Source organism: Pelodiscus sinensis, unplaced genomic scaffold, assembly GCF_049634645.1.
Source record: "Pelodiscus sinensis isolate JC-2024 unplaced genomic scaffold, ASM4963464v1 ctg34, whole genome shotgun sequence".
NCBI lineage: Eukaryota > Metazoa > Chordata > Testudines > Trionychidae > Pelodiscus > Pelodiscus sinensis.
Window position 1 is genome coordinate 4,465,872 of NW_027465849.1, and position 19,124 is coordinate 4,484,995.

The 19,124-nt window shown below is 47.3% G+C and overlaps 1 protein-coding gene across 2 annotated transcripts in view; it reads left to right on the plus strand.

Moving 5' to 3' along the window:
• The window catches only part of TIMM50 (translocase of inner mitochondrial membrane 50), a 56,405-nt gene that overhangs the window by 5,979 nt on the left and 31,302 nt on the right, over nt 1–19,124 (plus strand). For both annotated transcript variants that reach the window (XR_012898915.1, XM_075915314.1), the window contains exons 3-4: nt 562–593; nt 17,505–17,526. Coding sequence is in view for 1 of the 2 variants with exons in the window: in XM_075915314.1 (XP_075771429.1) it covers nt 562–593; nt 17,505–17,526 (54 nt within the window). In the remaining variant the exon portion in view is untranslated. The remainder of the gene's footprint in view (nt 1–561; nt 594–17,504; nt 17,527–19,124) is intronic.

The following is a 19,124-nucleotide window of genomic DNA, read 5'->3' on the forward strand; positions in this document are numbered from 1 at the left end:
TGACTTGCTACACAAGAAATCAGTAGAAGGGTCATGGGTATAGAACCCAGAGGTTCTGTTCTTTCCGTTTTTATTTAGTATTTATATTACCATGGTTTTCATAGACCCCAGTCAGGATCTGGGCCACGTCTGTAGAAGGGGTGGTGGTACCCTCCCAAATAGTCTTTAAAGGACCATCACACAGGGAATCTAACTCTGACATTCCCTTAGGAGTGCTCCGTAAGTTACTTTTGAGATCTACAAGTACTAAATAAGAGCTAAACGTCATTGTGGTAGGTGCCGCACAGGTAGATGTGGTCTCTAGCCTAAAGAGTTTGCAATCTAACGCACTTGATGCCCCTTTCTTGGCCTGTCTCGGTACTTATGTGGCTATTATCACTGTGGCATTACCCTGTGTGCAGAAGGTGTAAGGCCTATCAGATTATTTGAGAAGGGTGGTTTGTCACATGGATGGATATACTCATGCAATCTGTGCCTGTTTGTAACAGTGTTTAATGTTGCATGGTTTGGTAGATCGTATAAAGAGACTGACATCCTCTTTGTCTTATGTTTTGCTGGCAGGTAGTAATTCAGTGGATGAGCAAGGGGTTAAGGTAAGGTGCTTTCTGTTGTCTTTGGATTTTGCTCCTCATGATACAAGAGAATAGTCTGTAGAAGTACTTTGAATTAGTACAGTTTGCTTGGGGCCTCCCACAAGAGGGCACCGTTCCTCTTTCAACATGTCCTGGTTATGTCCAAATCAGGAATCAGTTTTAATCTTGCCTGTGCGAATGGTACAATGTTGGGTTTATGGTTGTGGGAGTGTCCGTTAAATTTACCAATTACCTGGCATCACAGCTCTTTTAGTAATTGTCCAGTTGAACTTTACTCACTGGCTGTAACTTGGATTACTCCCTTTTTATCAAGTTAGGAGGAGGAGAGAGGAACAGTTCTCAGCCTAAGCCAGAGAGTCCATTTTGAAAATTGGTTGGTAGTTTTTTGGGGTGCACAACAGGAAGGGTTTATGTGCTAGGTAAAATCAGGCTTTCTTGGTGCTTAGGACAAAAGCTTTGAAATATCCCGGATATTGGGTTTGACTTTGAGACACCGTGATGTTGATATGAGAGGGGCAGGGGCATATTGGGCTAGATCAGGGAACTACATTTTTGTTCGACAAGCACTGTCCCAGTGGAGAGGCTGGTCGTGGATCAAGTAGCTCCGCAGGCTTTCCCTCGCTGCTTTTTAGATTCTCACATTAGTTCTAATTCTGTTCAGTTGTTGAACATGAGATGTGCGAGAGTGTTCCCCAGCTTCGATAGGTCTTGCTCAGTTTTTCATGGGACCTTGTCCCTCCTCTCTTGCAGCTATCAATGGCTTTGGCAGCTCTTAGCAGACTTCAGCTGTTGCTCAGTCTTGATCTTACAAACATCTGCAGAGATTTTTCAGGTTCCTCTCTCTGTGCGCTGACCACTAGTGGTCTGACTGCAGACATCAGTCCTGTACTGTAGCGTAAAGAATGCCTCCACATAGTCATGCTTTTACTGGACTCTGGTGCACAGTAGCATAAGCAGAGGCAATCCAAAGAGGAGAAACACTCCTTATTTTTTCAGTTACCAACAGCTCACTTCATTGCTCTGCAGAGGGCCCTGTGGTCGCAAGCATTTGCGCTGAAAACAGAGAAAGGTGAACTATAAAATAAGTTCACATCAGCGGTACAGATCACAACCATTTGGGTTAATATCAATCATTGAAAGTAGTTCAGTATACAAGTAGTATTGTTAGTGTAGTGTTAGCTACATATCCTGTCGGGGTGGAGAGGCAGAGGCTAGAGTGACTGTAACAGATCTGTTAATCACTATACCATTGGCCTGATGTTCAGAGGGTGGACCACTCACGCATCCCAGTGAAATCAGTGGGAGCTATATGTCCTCAGCAGCCTATGACACTAATATGCTGTTACGCTGGATACAGTACCCTTGATGGCAGCATTATACGAACAAAACCACGTTACCCCTTCCACAGCTTTCCCTGGCAGGTAATAGACATCTTTTCAGCCTCTTAACTTCATCCACTGGGCCCTAGCAGATCTCAAGTCATGTTAGCGTCTTTGGATGCCCATTAACAAACCAAAGGCACAGCCCTAGAGTTTTAGAAACACTGACAGCAGCTCTTTTATACAGGGTAGTACCCTTCTACAACACTGCAATTCCTTTGCTCCTGTTACTCAAGTCGAGGAAAGATCCCAAGAATGACTGGATGGCTCAGAGGAGCAGAAGTAGGCTGCAAGAGCTTTTCACTTCCAAGTTGCTGGTTCAAATTTAGCTTCGCCTCAAATTCAGCCTCAAATTACCACCCCCTCTTTGACAGTTCCTTTGAGAAGTAAGTCGGGGAGCTCACCATAATTTTTAGGAGACTGGTGGCCACATCAAGGCAACAGGCGTTGAATAGCATTCTGCTTGGCAGTAGCAGCCATGTTCCAATGCAACTTGTAGGCACCTCCCCCCCCACACACATGAAAATACAAAGGGTTTATTTATACAGCACAAGAGAGTTTCCCCCTGTCATCACTAGACAGGAGGCACTTAGCACCGCCAGAAAGTGCTGTATGGAGCCTGTCCAGCGTATTGCTAATCTATTCATTGCCTGCATGGCAGTGAGGGTCTGACACACCTAAGGACGGATTTATGAAGAGACACAGGCATGGAAGATTTCCCAGAAGAACACCATCAAGAAGGCCATCAACCCATGGACGTGGGAGGAGGAAGATGGTGACAGTTGTGGACACAGATGATGCTCTGAAACACCAGAGCTGCAATTTATACAAATTTGGTGGCCGACCCCCAGACTAAGGCCAAAAACGTATCACCAAGAAACAGAAAAAACCCTCTTTGAATTAAGAGAAGGTCTCAGCCCTGGAGTAGGTGCAACAGAGGAAAGTTGTATCCCAAAAGGGAGCGAAATGAGAACTGCAACAGGCTGTTCATTTAAAGACTCCAGCAGGTGCTCCCTGAGGCAGCACGCATGTTACCGACAGACACAGCATGAGCCCCAGGAACTCCGTTTTTAACCAGGAGATGGTGGGTTGGCGGAACTAAATATATGCAGCATGTTGCTTCAATTTACCGGTAACTAAACCCTCTGTGTTCTCAGTCTCCTTGCTGCTTCTCTTCCTATGGGAATGAAACTCGTGTAATAGGAGCAAATGGGTCATGAGGTGCCATGGAAAAAACGGGCTGCGTTCTATGACAGATGACACTTCCTCCACAGATGTCGCTTTCTTCCCTTGTGCTCTGTGGAATCTTCTCTTCCAGTGCAACCACAGAAAACTGGCCTTTGAGCAGAGGGCTTTGCAAAGGCGGGAGTGAATGTGGACTGGCTACCCTTCCGGTCTTGCCAGAGGGAGGTCTTTCCAGGGAAGTACCGCTGAGCAACCTGTAGCCCTGCCTTCCTCGCTGAGAATGGGAGCAGCTGAAGCAAATTAGCAGGCGTGTCCTGTCCTTTCTGTGGGCTGAATTTTCTGTTTTAGGTGGGGGGAGGAAGGCGAGCGTTATGCATATGGTTAGCCCCCGTGCTACCTTGTCTCTCTGGCCAGTCCTTGCCACCTCTTAGGCTTGAGCATGTTCCTTTTTGGTGCCTCAGTGTTTCTCTGGCCTGAGACTGAAGACTGAATCTGGGAGAACGTCTGAGCAAAAGTTCCCACAGATTACAACCCGCACATGCTGCCATGGACATGCGAATGGGCCTTGCTGCGGGGACTGTGGGAACTCTCCCTAACTATGGCCTCTTCCACAACATACCTGTTACCTTCAACACCCTGTTGTTCTTTGAAGGGCTGGGAATGACCGAGTCTTTGAGTGGGCAGCTCTTGTAGTGAGTGTATCGATCTGCGCCTCTCATTTCCTCTCTTTGATGCTATTGGGGCAGCTGTTAGAGGGGAGCATTGGGAGAACTGCTGCCTCTCCAGGATTCACTCCTGTCCCCATCATTTTTAACCATCAAAGGAAAACGGTTTCATGTCCTCCTATGGATTAGCTTTCCCTGAATCCATGTTTACTGGATTTCTTTAAACCAGCTCGCTGTGTGCTTTCCCTGGTGCGCCCAGAGTTGTTTTACCATTGTCCTGCCTTGCATCACAAAGTGATTGGGAACAGTGCCTCAGTGAGCCGGTTCACAAGGCTGCAGTTAGCTCTAGCTCTTGCTGCTTGTTCTTATTTCCCCTTTAGTGTGTCTTTGGTCAATGACATACATCATTTGTAGGAAGAGGAGATCTTGGCTGGCTTTTTCCATGGGATCCTGGATCCCTGCTCTAAGATTGGGTGGGGATGTTTTTCCTTTCCTGTCCCCATGGGGAATTTATACATGTGCCAAGGATCCTTTTCAAACTCACCTTGCAGAGGGAAGGTAGAATACTGGTCTGTGATCTCTGGCACCTGGAGGGGCACGTTCCCCAGTGCTTATGTAAAAATCTCTCCCCTTTCAGATCTGCCCCCCTCTCTCCTTTGTTACAGGATCGCTTATGCAGGTTGTTTTTTGATATGCAGCACGAGCCACGAGCCCAGCTGGGGTGCTGAGGTGTGAATTGCTGCTTTGGTTATGCATTGCAGAGCCTCATGGGGTTCTGATTGGGAGAGAGTGACGTTCTTTTTTGAAGTGCCTCTTGGCTTCCTGGCTGCCCTTTAAATGCAGGTCTTGTTTGATGTCTGGACAAAGCTCCAATTCTTCACCTTGTTGTGAATAGCTGCTATTTGTCAGGGGGGGAAGCGCCCCATAATATCCCCCTCTGGCACAGCTGAGGGCAGCACACTTCCCTGATATCCCCAGGTGAATGACTTTACTGCCTGGATGGGAAGTTGGAGCCTGTGTGCTGACAACACACTTCTCACATCCCTGTAAATATCCCTTCTCACCTTGGTTGGGCAGCAGGTCTCGTTGCTTCGGCACATGCCATCTGCTGGCGTGAGAACCGGCTAACAAGGCTTTTCCTCTATAACTGGACTCTTTGTGGACCCCAGAAGCTCTTGAAAATCCCCCCTAAAATACAAGGAGTTAGTGGTCTGATGGTAATTGTGACAAGATCGGTCCATTCCTACCCCTCCTTCAACTGGGGGTGTGAGTCAGCTCCTGAGTTTACAGAGCACAGTGCTCAGGTGCAGTCTGCATTGTAGTAAAGTACAGGCAGTCCCCGGGTTACATGGATCCGACTTACATCGGATCCCTACTTACAAACGGGGTGAGGCAACCCCGCACTAGCTGCTTCCCCCCAGCAGACCAGGGAGACGCGGAGCGGCTTTTCTCAGCAGACACTTCAGCTTGAGAATAAAGGACTGAGGGAAGTGAGGTGTGGGAGAATAAAACTGAGCTCTGGAGAAATGTTTGGCTAGAGTTTCCCCTACAGTATGTACCAGTTCCGACTTACATACAAATTCAACTTAAGAACAAACCTACAGTCCCTATCTTGTACGTAACCCGGGGACTGCCTGTAAAGGTTCTGTTGGTCCCATGGGAAACTGATACCTCTCGAGCTGGACTGGGCTACCCAGAAGGTTTCAGAGGGGCTGGGGGTGGGCAGGCCTGGCCTGCTAGGATTTCGGGAATCTGTGCAGGAGAAAAGAGGACCACAAGGAGAGACAGTGAGGAGCCTTGTGGCACCTTGTAGATGAATAGATTCGTTTGGGCATAAGCTTTCATGGGTAAAATCCACTCCTTGGATGCATCTGACAAAGTGGTTTTTACCCACGGAAGATTATGGCCAAATCAATCTGTTAGTGTGTAAGGTGCCCTGGGACTCCCTGTTGTTTTTGCAGATACAGACTAACACAGCTGCCCTTCTGAGACTTGGCACCAGGAGAGATGAGTGTTCTCTCTGTGCCCAAGGATGCCAGCTCCTAGATCCTTTATGTAGCAGAGAGGCCCTGCAGGCCTTCACCCAGCTACTGGCTGTCAGCTGTTCTTTGATGTAGCTGCAGAGCCGTGTTTCTCATACACGCTTCGCGATGGAGTTACCTCGCTGGCAGTAAAAACCCCTTTGGCTTTCTTAATGATCCTGTCCGCTTGAAAGTCATATTCATGTGACTTGCCATAACGAGGTGTCTGGCTTGCAGCTGCAGAGCAAATGTGCCTGTGGGGGAGCGCTTGGCACACTTCCCATCTTCTTGAGAGCCGCGTGGCATCATAGATTTGTATCCAACTTGTCTGGTCACCTCTCTGGCAACTGGCTGTAAAATGAGGGAGCTTTTGATCTGTCTCTTTTCCCACCCAGCTCTGCCCATGCTCCCTTTTTCTGGCTTCTAGAGTGGGACTCTGTTACGGTCCAGAGAAAGGCTTCCTCTTTCCTTGAGACTCTGAAATATCTCAGGGTTGGATTACCCAATAGGCAGACTAAGCATGTGCTTAGGGCACCAGCAAAGCAGGGGCACCAAAAAGAGAGATTTTACCGTACAGTATTGTTTTTATTTTGAATTGAATATGGGGGGGAGGCACCATAATCTTTTCAGTGCTTAGGGCCTCTAAAGGTCTTAATCTGGCCCTGAATGTCATATATGGATGTCGAAAATACCCTGGCTGCAGTGGTTTCATTAAAACCTGGTTCGTGCCAGCAGAGAGTGAAACTGTGGCTGGAGCAGAAAAGTCTGAAGCAAAGGAAGGATCTTGGGATCAAATCTTTTCAGCACATGAGATGAGATGCACTTCTGGAATAAAGTGATGGGACGTGTTCAGTAGAGATATGACTTGAAGGTGCAAATGAGGGAAAGGGCATCCAAAGAATTAAGTGGCCTGTTCCTGTTTCCAGCATGTTATGACTCCTTGTGTCACCATAAATACGCAGACTGCAACTTGACGATAAGAATGAACACTTATTACCACAGTGCCCAGCCCAGCCAGGCATTATATGAACACAGGGCTGTGCTGAAGCTGTTGTTGGATATTGTTATAGAAAGTTATTTTTCTGGAGGCTCTTAACACCAGCTGTTTCCAAACTGCTCCCCCTGGAAGTTTTACATGCCAACACTGTGTCTAAGGGTGGTCCTTGATTGTGGAAAGGGGTTACTTATGCTTTGTCTACACTACTGAGGGCCATTGACCCAAGTTATACAACTTCAACTATGTGAAAAACATAGCTAAAGTCAACTTTCTTGGATCTGCTTACTGGGGTGCCTTCACAGCGGTACATCGACAGTTGATGCTCTCCCTTCAATTTTACTTATTCTTCTTGTTTTGGAGGAGTATTGGAGTCATCATAGAACACTGGAGCTGGAAGATCCTCAAGTCTAGTCCCCTGCCCTCGCTGCAGGACCAAGCACCGTCTAGACCATCCCTGATAAATGTCTGTCTAATGTGCTCTTAAATATCTCCAGTGCTGCAGACCCTGCAACCTCCCGAGGCAATTTTTTCCAGTGTTTAACCACCCTGACAGTAAGGAAGTCTTATCTAATGTCCAGCCTAAACATTCCTTGCTGCAGTTTAAGCCCATTGCTTCTTGTCCTATCCTCAGAGGCTAAGGAGAACAATTCCTCTCCCCTACTCCCTTGTGATACCGTTTAGATGCTTGAAAACTGATGTCATGTCTTTTCCTTTCCAAACTAAACAAGCCCAATTCTTTCAGTCTTCCCTCATATCTCATGTTCTCTAGACCTTTAATCATTCTTGTTGTTCTTCCCTGGACCTTCTCCAATTTCTCCACATCTTTCTTGAAATGTGGTGCCCAGAACTGGACACAGTACTCCATTTGGGGCCTAATCAGCACAGAGTAGAGTGGGAGAATGACTTCTGGTGTCTTGCTCACAACACTCCTCTTAGGCAGCCCAGAATCATGTTTGCTTTTTTTTGCAACAGCGTCACACTGTTTCCTCATATTTAGCTTGTGGTAAACGGGGGAGAGCTCAGCACACAATTTATTATGCCTATAGATGCGATGAATCAACCCCTGCTGGATCGATCACCGCCAGTTGATCCAGCCTGTAATGAAGCCATACCCTTAGATTGAAACACTCAGGTCCTCTTTGATTAGGGCTCCTAGGTGCTACCATAAAACACCTAATACAATGAGATCCTGCTCCATGACTAGGGCTACTAGGGGCTCTGGTAATACAAAGACCAAGACCTGGACGGATTCTTTTGGAAGCTTCATGCTTTCCCCGTTTTCCCTTTTCTTTGGGGTTCAGCCATCAAGACCGTGAATGCAGACTGGCAAAAGGCAGTAGCATGCACTTTGAGAGCTCCTTTCTGGCAGGAGGTTGCCTGGGCATGACATCCGCGAAGGACTCGAGTCAGAGAGAAGGATGTTAAGAAGCGGGTAATGACTAATCATGTAGTTGATACAGTTTGTATCGACTACACAATTAGTTGATAAGGGGCCCTGCTGCAGCTCTGCAGTTTAAATGTAGTAGGAGCCGGGCACGCAGGCAGCCTGGCTCTTCCTACCTTTAAACTGCAGAGCCACAGCAGGAGTAAGTCTGGGACCCCGCATGAGCACCGGTTCCTGCTTTCCTCCCCCCTTGCTGCAGAAATGAGTAGTGACTCGAGTACTTGACTAATTGCTTACATCCCTAGTCAGAGCATTGTAGAACTAACGAGTTACAGTAATTATGTGGAGAATGTACATAGTGCGTCCCAGGCATAAAGAGTAGCGTTTGTTGTTGCCCCTTAACGTATTATGTTCAGGGGCCTTGTTCTCCTTCTGTTGTCTCCCTTAGGAGTGATGTGCTGTAGTCTGAGGCCAGTCAGAGTCCAGGATGGCTATCCCTGATTTGGTGAGATCTTTTTCGGTCTGTGTAGCAGCCAATAGCCTTTTTAGGAAGGCACCAAAATCCAGAAAGCTAACAGGAAGAAAAACAAACAAAAATAAGAATATCGAATGCTGCTTTTACTAGTAGGTGTCAACAAGCCTGCTGGAGCTGAAAAGACTTCTGCACACCTACTGGGAAGGAATACCTTTGTGGTGCCCTTTTGTCAACAAAAGGGTGTGTCCACAATGTGCTGTCCCTTTAAGAACCACGCACATGGGCTCTCCTCTTGGCTGACTTCAGCTAAGTGCTAGGAAAGATATTGCACCCTTTGGTTTTCCTTTTGACACAACGCCCTTGACTGCTGGACCAAACTCCCAACTCCCTAAAGTATGCTGTGGGAGAGAAGAATTAATTCCCTCAATCTGGCCCAACCCAGCTAGCCAGGATGGCACTGTGTGTTCAGGTAGCTGGCGTCCTCCTTTTAACCAGAGGGAGGGGTTTTAACAAGGGATGTAAAGGGTTAACCAGTTACCCAGTAAACCTTTGTCTTACTGGCATGTTTACCAGGGTAACCAGTTAACATGGCTGGGACAGAGCAGCCCCCCACCTGCAGTGCGGTGCAGCGAGCCCTACCCAGCCCAGCTAGGCCGGAGCAGCCCATGATGCGGCAGGTCCAGCTGGTGCAGCTTAACTGGTTAACTTTTAAAGTGGGATTTTACATCCTTAATTTTAATCCATTCCCCTTCTACAGTCAGTCTCCCCAAGCAAAGTTCGGCGCATGGATTTTCACTTGTCTTGCCCTCTTCTCTGTCTAGATGGCACTGTTGAGCTTTATAACCTCACTGAGCCCCTGTGAACTAGTGGACTATGGGACCAGTTGCCTCCCTTAAGGTTAAACTGCTCCATTGAAGCTGTTTGTTTTTGTTTGAAAGGCCAAACAAGCAGTTTGAGGCTGCTCTGTCAGCTGCAGCTACTGGTGCAAAGCCTTGTGCTGCACGATAGGAGAAATGGGGCAGTTGTACATCTCAGTCACACTCCCTTGACACGCTCAGGGGAACTCTGGCCTTCTCGCAGCGCAGCTCTGGATGAAAGCAAAGAAGCTGCAATGCTGGATTCCATAAATATTCCTTAAATACGTTAGTACTGGAAGGTTTACCCAGTGTTGCTTGGGTCCTGACTCACTGTTTGTTTTTTTCATTGAATCCTTGCTCTGGGGTGGGGCTGGAGCTGGGGGGCTCAGCATGCAGGCTGCCCCAGGGAGAGAGGACAGCCCCATTTCTCTCTCACCACAGCAGCTTGGGGTCAGATGAGAATTGCTTCTCCATGGCCACTGCAGCTCCAGCGAACACAGCATGTCCCCTGGCTGGGGCAGGTCCACATTTGTCTGCCCCCTGCGCTCCCCAGGCAAAGTGAGGAATGCAGCAAACTGCGCAATTCTCCCTTGCTCCCTGCCAATGGGGAACAGCCATCAATGTTCCCATATGAATTGCGGGGGGGGGGGTTCAGCCCCCCCTTTTCTCTAGAGTGTTCCTGGGAGATGGGAGGCTGGAGACTGGGGCAGTCCTGGACATTGTGGGGTTGGCACACCCAGCCAGCTCCTTTCACCTGCCTAGAGATTCTGTCTCCTTTCTGTGTGTTTTTATGAGAAGGAGGCACATCCCATTTTCCTGGCACAACCAAGTCCTGACCTTGCTATAAGTTATAAAAGGAAGCTGTCTACCAAATGTGGTGTTGCTAGCTCTTACCCTTTAGAAGGAATTCATAGACAGACAGATGGACAAACTCTCTCAAAAATATAGTAGATGAAATGAAACTTAGCCAATGACATAATATTGCTTCCTGGGGAGGTGCAGATCAAATAGGGTTTCTTTAATTATGGCTCAGGAGTGGAACCCCCGGAGGTACTCAGGAAGTTATAGGTTACTGGTCTAACTGGCTAGCTATTTTTGTTTTTAAATCAAAAGGGTAGGATTTTTGAGTTAAAACGTGGGCTGCCTGTGTACTGTGGCTTCTCCTGTCTTTTGCACCATGCTAAATCAATGTCTTGATCTATGAAGCGCAGGGTGATGGCAGTACATTCTCAGTGTTCAGGGTCATAATCCCAAACTGCAAAACACTGCCATGATGCACAGACTTCCTTGCTTTTAACTTATCAGCTAGGATATTCTGCTGCTTCCTCCCAGGAGCTGTTCAAAATAGTCTGTCAATGAGTGTCTCAAACTCAGTCCTGCATCCGCTCTCCTCAGACTCGAGTTCTCTAGCAGTTTCTGCAAAGCCGCCACAGATTTGGGACTTTCATTACCCAAGCCTAGATTCTTAGGGAGATTTTCATCTGGGGGAGGAGTGTCCAATTTTTTTTGCAGCCAGCTGATCCAGCAGCCCTTGGATTAAAGGGAACTTTTCACCCAGGAATGTCACTTGTTCTGCTGAGCAGCCGTTCTGATCTTGCACCTGTGTCCGGAGACAATGAAACTTGCCCTTCTCCCTTGCCTCCTTCCTGGGCCAGGGTTTATTCTTTGACTAGTTACATTTCTTTTTGTGGTGGTGTGGAGTCTATAGGGTGCAGACAGCTGGTCCATTATTATCCATGTCTTTTTTTTTTTTTTACTAACAATTGTTTTTGGTATTGAACAGGGACTCTTTCTCTAGTTCCTTTCCCAGACTCACGTAAGCAGTAATGGCCATGTGTTGAGCGGAGCTCGGTTTGGAAGCTGACTTTGATTGGGTTCTAGCCATCATTACCGGTTCAGTTTTCTTTGCCAGCAAAGCTGGCCACAAGACAAATTGTATATCGTGGAGTGGAGTCAATGGTGAGCTGTATTGGAATTCTAATTAGAGTGAACTGAAGAGAAATCTAGTGGGGAGTTTGCCTTCCCAAGAGCTTGTTACTTCCTTACTGAGGTATTGCAGCTGCAAGGACGGATGGTTGGTGTAGAATAGACGCAGCTGTGTCACTAAAGTCAGGCAGGTTGTTTAATGTATGACTGGAAGGCACTCAGATGCTACATGGATGAGCATGGGATAAAAACATGTGTTGAAGCAAGTGCAGTTCTAGACTTTAGGATTTAATTATTGTTTCTATTTTTCAGAATGTTATTTTAGAAGACAAACTCTGTGGCTGAAGGGAAGCTAAATAGATTGCTAAATAGGGGATTTGCAGGATTCCTGGTTGACTGGTGCATTCTAGAAGTATTTCCTATTAGCACAGAATAAATTCCTTAGCACTTTTCCTTCCACCATGTGTTTCCAGTTTCCTTTTATTGAACTTATGCTACAGCCTTCAGTCATCGCTACATGTAGTTCTGCTCCAGCAAAGGCATAAAGCTGTCTTCCGGACAATAGGTGAGAAGAAATAGCATGAGCTCACCACACAACAAATTCAGAGAGTTATTTTATATAAGGCTGGGGGACACTTCATGTGGTTTTGAATGGGTAGCTTGTTTATTATTGAAATCTTGGCCGGATACACCTGTAAACTTATCAAGGAACTTGATAGGAGGCCTTCGGTAGCAGTAATGGCCGGATGCCAGACCTTTCATTTAGGAGTGGTTGGTTCACGTCCTGCCTGCTTCATTTGACCTTTTGTGAAATAAGTTGGTGGATCCTAATCGTGTTTCTAGTGAATAGATTTCCACTTTGCAAAAGAAGTCATGGCAGATAATACACTGGAGGAAAGCACCTGCCTCAATGTATCTCCAGGTTTACAGATGTTAAGGCCTTCTCCCTGATTTCATCTTGGTAGTGACACACCAAGAGTGGAAAGCCAGAATGTCAGTGCTTCAGGGCGGGTGGTGGCTTTTGTATTTGGCCACTAGTAGAGAGCTCACCTGGCTTCCTGCTTCACTCTGCCCTTCCAGAGCTCTATGGGCACACATTTATTTGGGTGGGATTTCCTTTGTGTCGGGGGAGTTTGACCACGCATACATGCTGGCAGCACGTAGCTGTAGCTGTAGCCTGTTAGTTTTTCCTTTTATTCACCTTAAATTGCCTCCAATTCCCAGACAACCATAATCCAGCTACGTTTGGGCTTTGTCTTCTAATTTTTCCTGACAGCTGTCGTAATGGCTCTTTACAACATCACCTGCACTTTCTTTCCATCCTCCTGATGTGGCGGTGCATTGAACAGAGGAGATGGGTTACGGTGGGGGGACTTTGTTTCCTTTCAGTGCAGTGGCTGATGGAGTGCTCGTGTTCCTACGAGGGGAATTGCATCCAGAGGAGATGTTGTCATCACTTAAGTAGTTGTACAAATCCTGTTACTGTTTGACCTCTTCAAACTGAGCCTAAACAAAAACGTCTGATTGGATTGTCTCTTTGGCTGGCCTCCCAACAGTCAGAAAAGTCAGCTGCTTCTCCCAACAGTGAGATGTTGGAAATCCAAGAGACACCCCTCTACCCCCTCCAAAGAGTCACATTCTTCACCTTGAGGGGGGTGATTCATGGGCCTCATGTTAGAGTTACTAACTTGCTCTCCAGCCTTGAGTATTTAAAACAGGCTCTGACTCCTGACCCATCCGAGCACTTGGCTTCCGGAAGCAGAGTTGGACAACAACCTGCTTTTGTTTTGTTCGTACTTCCTTCCCTTCCTCCGTCTGCTCTGCCCTTCTTTTCCTGACCTTTTTCAAACCCTGTCAGCTCTGCGCTGTCCCTGCAAGAGACCTCAGAAATGGCTGCTCAGTGAGCCATGCGTTTATATCACGATGCTGTTCTTGCGTACAGGGAAAGCACTTGGTCAGTGTCCCCCGTGATGTGGAGGGGGTTGGAGCAGTGATTTGTAACCTGGCTCCCAGCACTGCTGATGGAATTGCAGTCTGGCAGGAAGAGCTGCCGGTGAAAGAAGCATGCAAGGTTTGCTTTCTTCCCCTACCCTGTTATCACTTCTTGGATCACTTTCCAAGGCTGCCGCTTTCTCAGGCTAGTTTTGTCATTAGGTGGCACTGGAGTCAACACCAGGCTCATAGCAGCCGGTTCACACTTAAAAAGCCTTGCGGATCTTTCAGCAGTGAACCCTCCCAGCAGATGAGGAGGTGCTTTTCCATTCTCTTGCATTCTTGGTCAATTTCAGGTGGGGATTGATTAGACTTGGTTAGGCCTTTGTGTAATGCTTCCCCTGTCCTGCTCCTATCCCAGACTGAATCTGAGATGCCATTTGTAAGTGTAAATGCCCAGGGTGACCACCCAGCTCACTGATTCCTGATGGCCCACAAATACATTAGTAGGACTCAGCAAGAGTCCTTGCTATCCTGCCACGGGATTTCCTGCCTGAGGAATTGTACCCGTTGCTTGCTGAATAGGTTTCCCGCATCTCGCTCTTAGGTACTTCAGTGTTCCCTCTAACTATTTTCATTGATGTACAGGATAAATTTTATGTGCACCGAGGAATGTGCAGATGTGCACCACCAGTAGAAACACTGGCTGCGGGTGCTCTTCTGTTCAGCTGGGAGACACCTAAATCTCTCCTGGGTGGCTGCCCAAGTGCTCTGCTTACAGAGATCACTGGGCAACATCTCTTGGCATATTTGGGCTGGTGCCTCATCTGAACTTCCTGGCAGCAGGAGGAAGCTTGACACCATATCCTTGTAGCTGGACCAGAGGACAGTGGGGTGGTGAGATGAACTTCACAACTCAGGAATCACCCTGACAGCTTGGTGACCTGCAGATCCTAACACATGGCCTAGCATTAGTTGGCTGGATAGATTTGTGCTGATAGGGAGATGCACTGAATCAGGACTCAGCTTAGACCCTTAGATACCTAATAGGGATGTAATAGTGTAGTCGATTAACTGATAAGCAAAAGCTTATAGGTTAATCCTATAGACTACATGCATTTGCCAGTACATTTTTTGCAGGCTTGCCAGCAGCCCGGTTCAGTTCTAGCTCCAGCTGGGTCCAGAACCTACCCCTGCTGAGCTCTGCATTTAAAGTGTATTAGGAGTCAAGTGGGCAGGCCAACTGGCTCACTTCCATCTTGTGCCAGGTCCAGGAGCTTAGACCCCTCTTAGACAGGGGCTGCTGCCACCCCATGCTGCTGCTTCTTTATCACAGGCAGCAGCACTGGGCAACAGGCAGCTGGTCCGGAAGGGGAGCTGTTTTTTAAACTGCCTCCCCTCTTGGACCAGTTCCTGCCTGGCACTCTACACTGCTGCCTCTAATACAGTGGCTGCAGGCCCTGCCCCCGGGGACTATAGAATAGTTGACTGATAAAAAATCCTGAAGTTACTCAACTATTAAATTAACCGATGTTTAACATCCCTAATGCTCCTGAGGGATAAGGGCACAAATGTGTTCGATATGGACATTTAAAGTGAGCCTTTCTTTAATTAGTGTTTGTAGGGCTCTGGAAGAGTTTGCTGACAGACTACAACTAAAACAGGCCAGCCATGGAAGAGACAGCAGCAGCAGGTCCTTTCGGAAAACTGCCTGTGTGCGTGCTGGTGAGGGAGAGCATGCTACAGCTTCGCTTCTGCCAACAGAGTCTGTCTAGGCCATCTGGGTGCTGTTCTGGCGACTGACTGGCCAGTGCCCGTTTGCCATGGCTCAGAAAAGTAAACACGCTCTCCATGACAACGGAGCCCCATTGGTGTAATGTGACAAGGGTTAGAAACAGAACAGCTGAGTATCTGGCTCCCAGAGGCAGCGAGGAAGTGGCTTGAGAGTGATTAAAGCAGTGAGTTTTTTGCATGGTGCTGCAAAATATACTCGGCCTTCTACAAAATGCAGAATGTGGCCTAGTCCTGCTCATCATCCGATTTGGCATCAGATCAGGTATAGAGGGTGATTCTCTTCAACCATTAGGCTGCAGCAGCTTTCTGGGCATTTTGCACCCCTCTTCCCCTTTTTGGTCTGGCTGCTAGCATACCACTTACGTGATTGGACACTGGCTAGGCCATTTGGCCAGCAAATCCATGCCTTATTGGCCAGAGTGGGCCGGGCTCGCATCCTATAAACACAACTACAGGGCCATGCAGTCTAATACTGTACTTCCAACTCCCAAAAGTTACAAGCATTACTGCCAGGTGTGGGCAAGCTTACCTGTGGGTGTGATCCAGTTGCTCAGTGCAGACATAAGCAGCTATCCGGGTGGATGGCACCTTAGCTTCAGTGTGAAACAGATCATTAAAGGCAGGCCTAGGGTCTTTTATGTAATCTCTAGGCAGGAGGTTGGGTATGAACAGCTTTTTTCTTGTGTTACCAAGCACCTCTTACTCATCCAAATGTGTTGTTGTAATTGTTCTTTGTATTGCAGTAGTGTCTCCCCCATCACTGATGAAGACCGCCTTGTGCAAGGCGCTGTACAGATAGAACAACAAGATGGTCCTGGCGATTTGTGATCTAAATATGTTGACGTATTTAGTTCACATCCCTTGTATCCGCTACAGTGAGCCAGGGTTCAGAGGTGGTGGGGTGTCTGACCTCATGGGCATCTCCTCAAACCTAACCTGACCAACTCGGGAATTGGACCAAATTGTGGGATGTGAAAACAGAATGGTTACGGTGATTAGTTCAAACACACATTAGCCAAGGAGAAGTATGAGGAGCTTCTCTAATCTCTCTGTGGCTGCTCGCCAGTGAGAGACGGTATCCCTCTGGCCTTCCTGCTGGGCAGTAAAGTAAGGCACCTCAGGAAATGCCTCTCGCCACTGGAATTCTCTCTCCAGCGTTGTATTGCTGCGATAAAACATCGTAGAACTACTTGGAAAAGCCTTCTGCCTTCCTAGTGAATTCTAGTGCTACGCTACTTTCCCCTGGCTTGGGGGCCTTTTTTGTGTGTCTGTATTTTAGCTAATTTTTCCCTAGAAAGAATGGCCTTTCTTTGTAAAAGAAATGTGGTGATTGAGACAACTTTGACATTACCCTGGGGCTTTCCTATAGCAAAAGGACAATTAGTATTCCTATTACGGTAGTGCCCACAGGTCGCAATCGAGATCAGGATCCTGTTGTCTAGGCACTGTGTAGACACAGTTATCGTCACTGGTACCCAAACAACCTCCAGTCAAAATAGTCAAAGGGCAACAGTGGATTATACACCTGACTTAACGGATGTTGGGTTTGAGGTGCAGAGAGGTTATGACATAACCCAAGTCTGTGGCTGAGTCAGGATTTGAGTCCAAGTGTCCTGCATCTCTCTCACAACTGCTCTTCCTCTGTCTCAGTGGAGTTCAAAGTCAAAGTTCTCCTGAGCCGCTGGTGCGTTGGGTTGATGCAGCCCAGGTGCGCCTGTTTCAACAGTCCTTCAGGGTGCAAATAATCATGGAATTTCCACCTGTCACCAGATGTTCAGTTTGTGTTTCAGCTGTTCTTAGCAAAGGATTGTGGGATCTGAAATATTCCCTATAACCATTGTGGTATGTTGCATCAAATCATTGGATTGCACATTCCATATGTAAGCGGTGTGTTTATTGCAACAGTTACAACCCTTCTGGTCCTCAGACATCCCAGCCTGGTCCTCTTGTCTTGAACAAAGAGCTGCTATAATTAACTGGTGTCAGGAGTTTTCCTCCCCTCTGGGGGGAGCAGGCCCAGTTGGCTTTGTTGGAGTGCTGTGCTTGTTGTGGGTACAAGACCTCAGAGTTGAGCGTGCTGGCAATGCTAGCGGGTGTGGATTTGAGTGTGCATAGGTGGGGGGGGGGAGCTGGCAGCTGCACCCCAGCCAACAGATGTATCTGAATATTCATATGTTTAGAGATTAATCTTTCTCTTAATTAGGCAAATGGCTTTGAGCATGTCTCCAGCCATACTGTGTAATGTGGAGTCAGAAACAGAAGAATAACTGGCCATATCTCTTTTCTTTCCCTACAGATCCCAGACGAATTTGATAATGGTGAGTAAAGCCCAAACCTGCTTCTGAGTTGGCTCGGTGCTTTGGTCTGCCTTCTTCCCATGGGCCCTTGGCAGACAAACGCGAGAGAGGGGCTGGCAGAGGGCGGGTGTTTTGTGGCAGGAGGGATGGATTTGCCATCCTGCAAATGTGAATTTGGTAATGCAGATGGCTCTCTTGATAAACGGGACACTCCCTGGTCACTGGAAAGTGGGTGAGAGGCAGAGAAAAGGTCCTTCTGCCCGAAGCTGGAAAGATGGCCAACGTGACAAGCCAAAAATGCTGACAAACAGAGGCCAAGGACACCATTTTATCCCCTGGCTAATAGCCTTTTATGGACCTAACCTCCATGAAATTATCTAGCTTCTCTTTAAACTCTGTTATAGTCCTAGCCTTCACAGCCTCCTCTGTCAAGGAGTTCCACAGGTTGACTACACCCTGTGTGAAGAACTTTCTTTTATTAGTTTTAAACCTGCTCCCCATTAATTTCATTTGGTGTCCTCTAGTTCTTCTATTTAGGGAACTAATAAATAACTTTTCTTTATCGGCTCTCTCCACACCACTCATGATTTTATAGACCTCTATCATATCCCCCCTCAGTCTCCTCTTTTCTAAACTGAAAAGTCCCAGTCGCTTTAACCTCTCCTCATATGGGACCCGTTCCAAACTCCTAATCATTTTAGTTGCCCTTTTCTGAACCCTTTCCAAGGCCAAAATATCTTTTTTGAGGTGAGGAGACCACATCTGTACACAGTATTCAAGATGTGGGCGTACCATAGTTTTATACAGGGGCAGTAAGATATTCTGGGTCTTATTTTCTATCCCTTTCCTAATATTTCCTAGCATCCTATTTGCCTTTTGACCGCCGCTGCACACTGTGTGGAAGTTTTCAGAGAACTGTCCACAATAACTCCAAGATCTCTTTCGTAGCCAAATTAGCCCCCATCATACTGTACGTATAGTTGGGGTTATTTTTCCCGATGTGCATTACTTTACATTTATCCACATTAAATTTCATTTGCCATTTTGTTGCCCAGTCACTCAGTTGGAGGAAACAGAATATGTGGATGGAAACCAGTGGCATCTGGCAGCCCTGCACATGGGCAACAGGAAACACAATGTCTTGTGGGCCACACACGGAGGCCTGATGGGCAGCAGGTTGCCCACCGCTGTTCCTGTGAATTTGAAAATCCTGCCCTGAGGCTGAGTATTGGGTAAAGCTTCCTGAGAATGAGGGCTCCAGCTTTGGGACCATCTCTCCAAGCAGAGGTGTGGTTGCTTTGTCACTTCAGGCTTAGGACAGAACTCAAGCAAGCTCCCACCAAGGCAGAATCCCGGTATTAGGCCTGCAAGAGACACAGTGTGTTTGAATTTGATTTCTCATCTCATCGTGACTGTTTGGTAAAACCGTTTCCTTTCTTCGCCTAGGTATAGAGTGAGTGTCGTCTTCCCTTCCCCCCCTTCCGATTAACTCCTCCCCTTCCTCCTCTTCCCATGGTCTTACTAGGGAGAGCGATAGGCAGAAGCTAAGGAGGAAGCGAGAAGCAGGAGAAAAACTCCTTTCCTGTTGCAGTGTAGATCAAGTTTTTTAGAAGCAACCT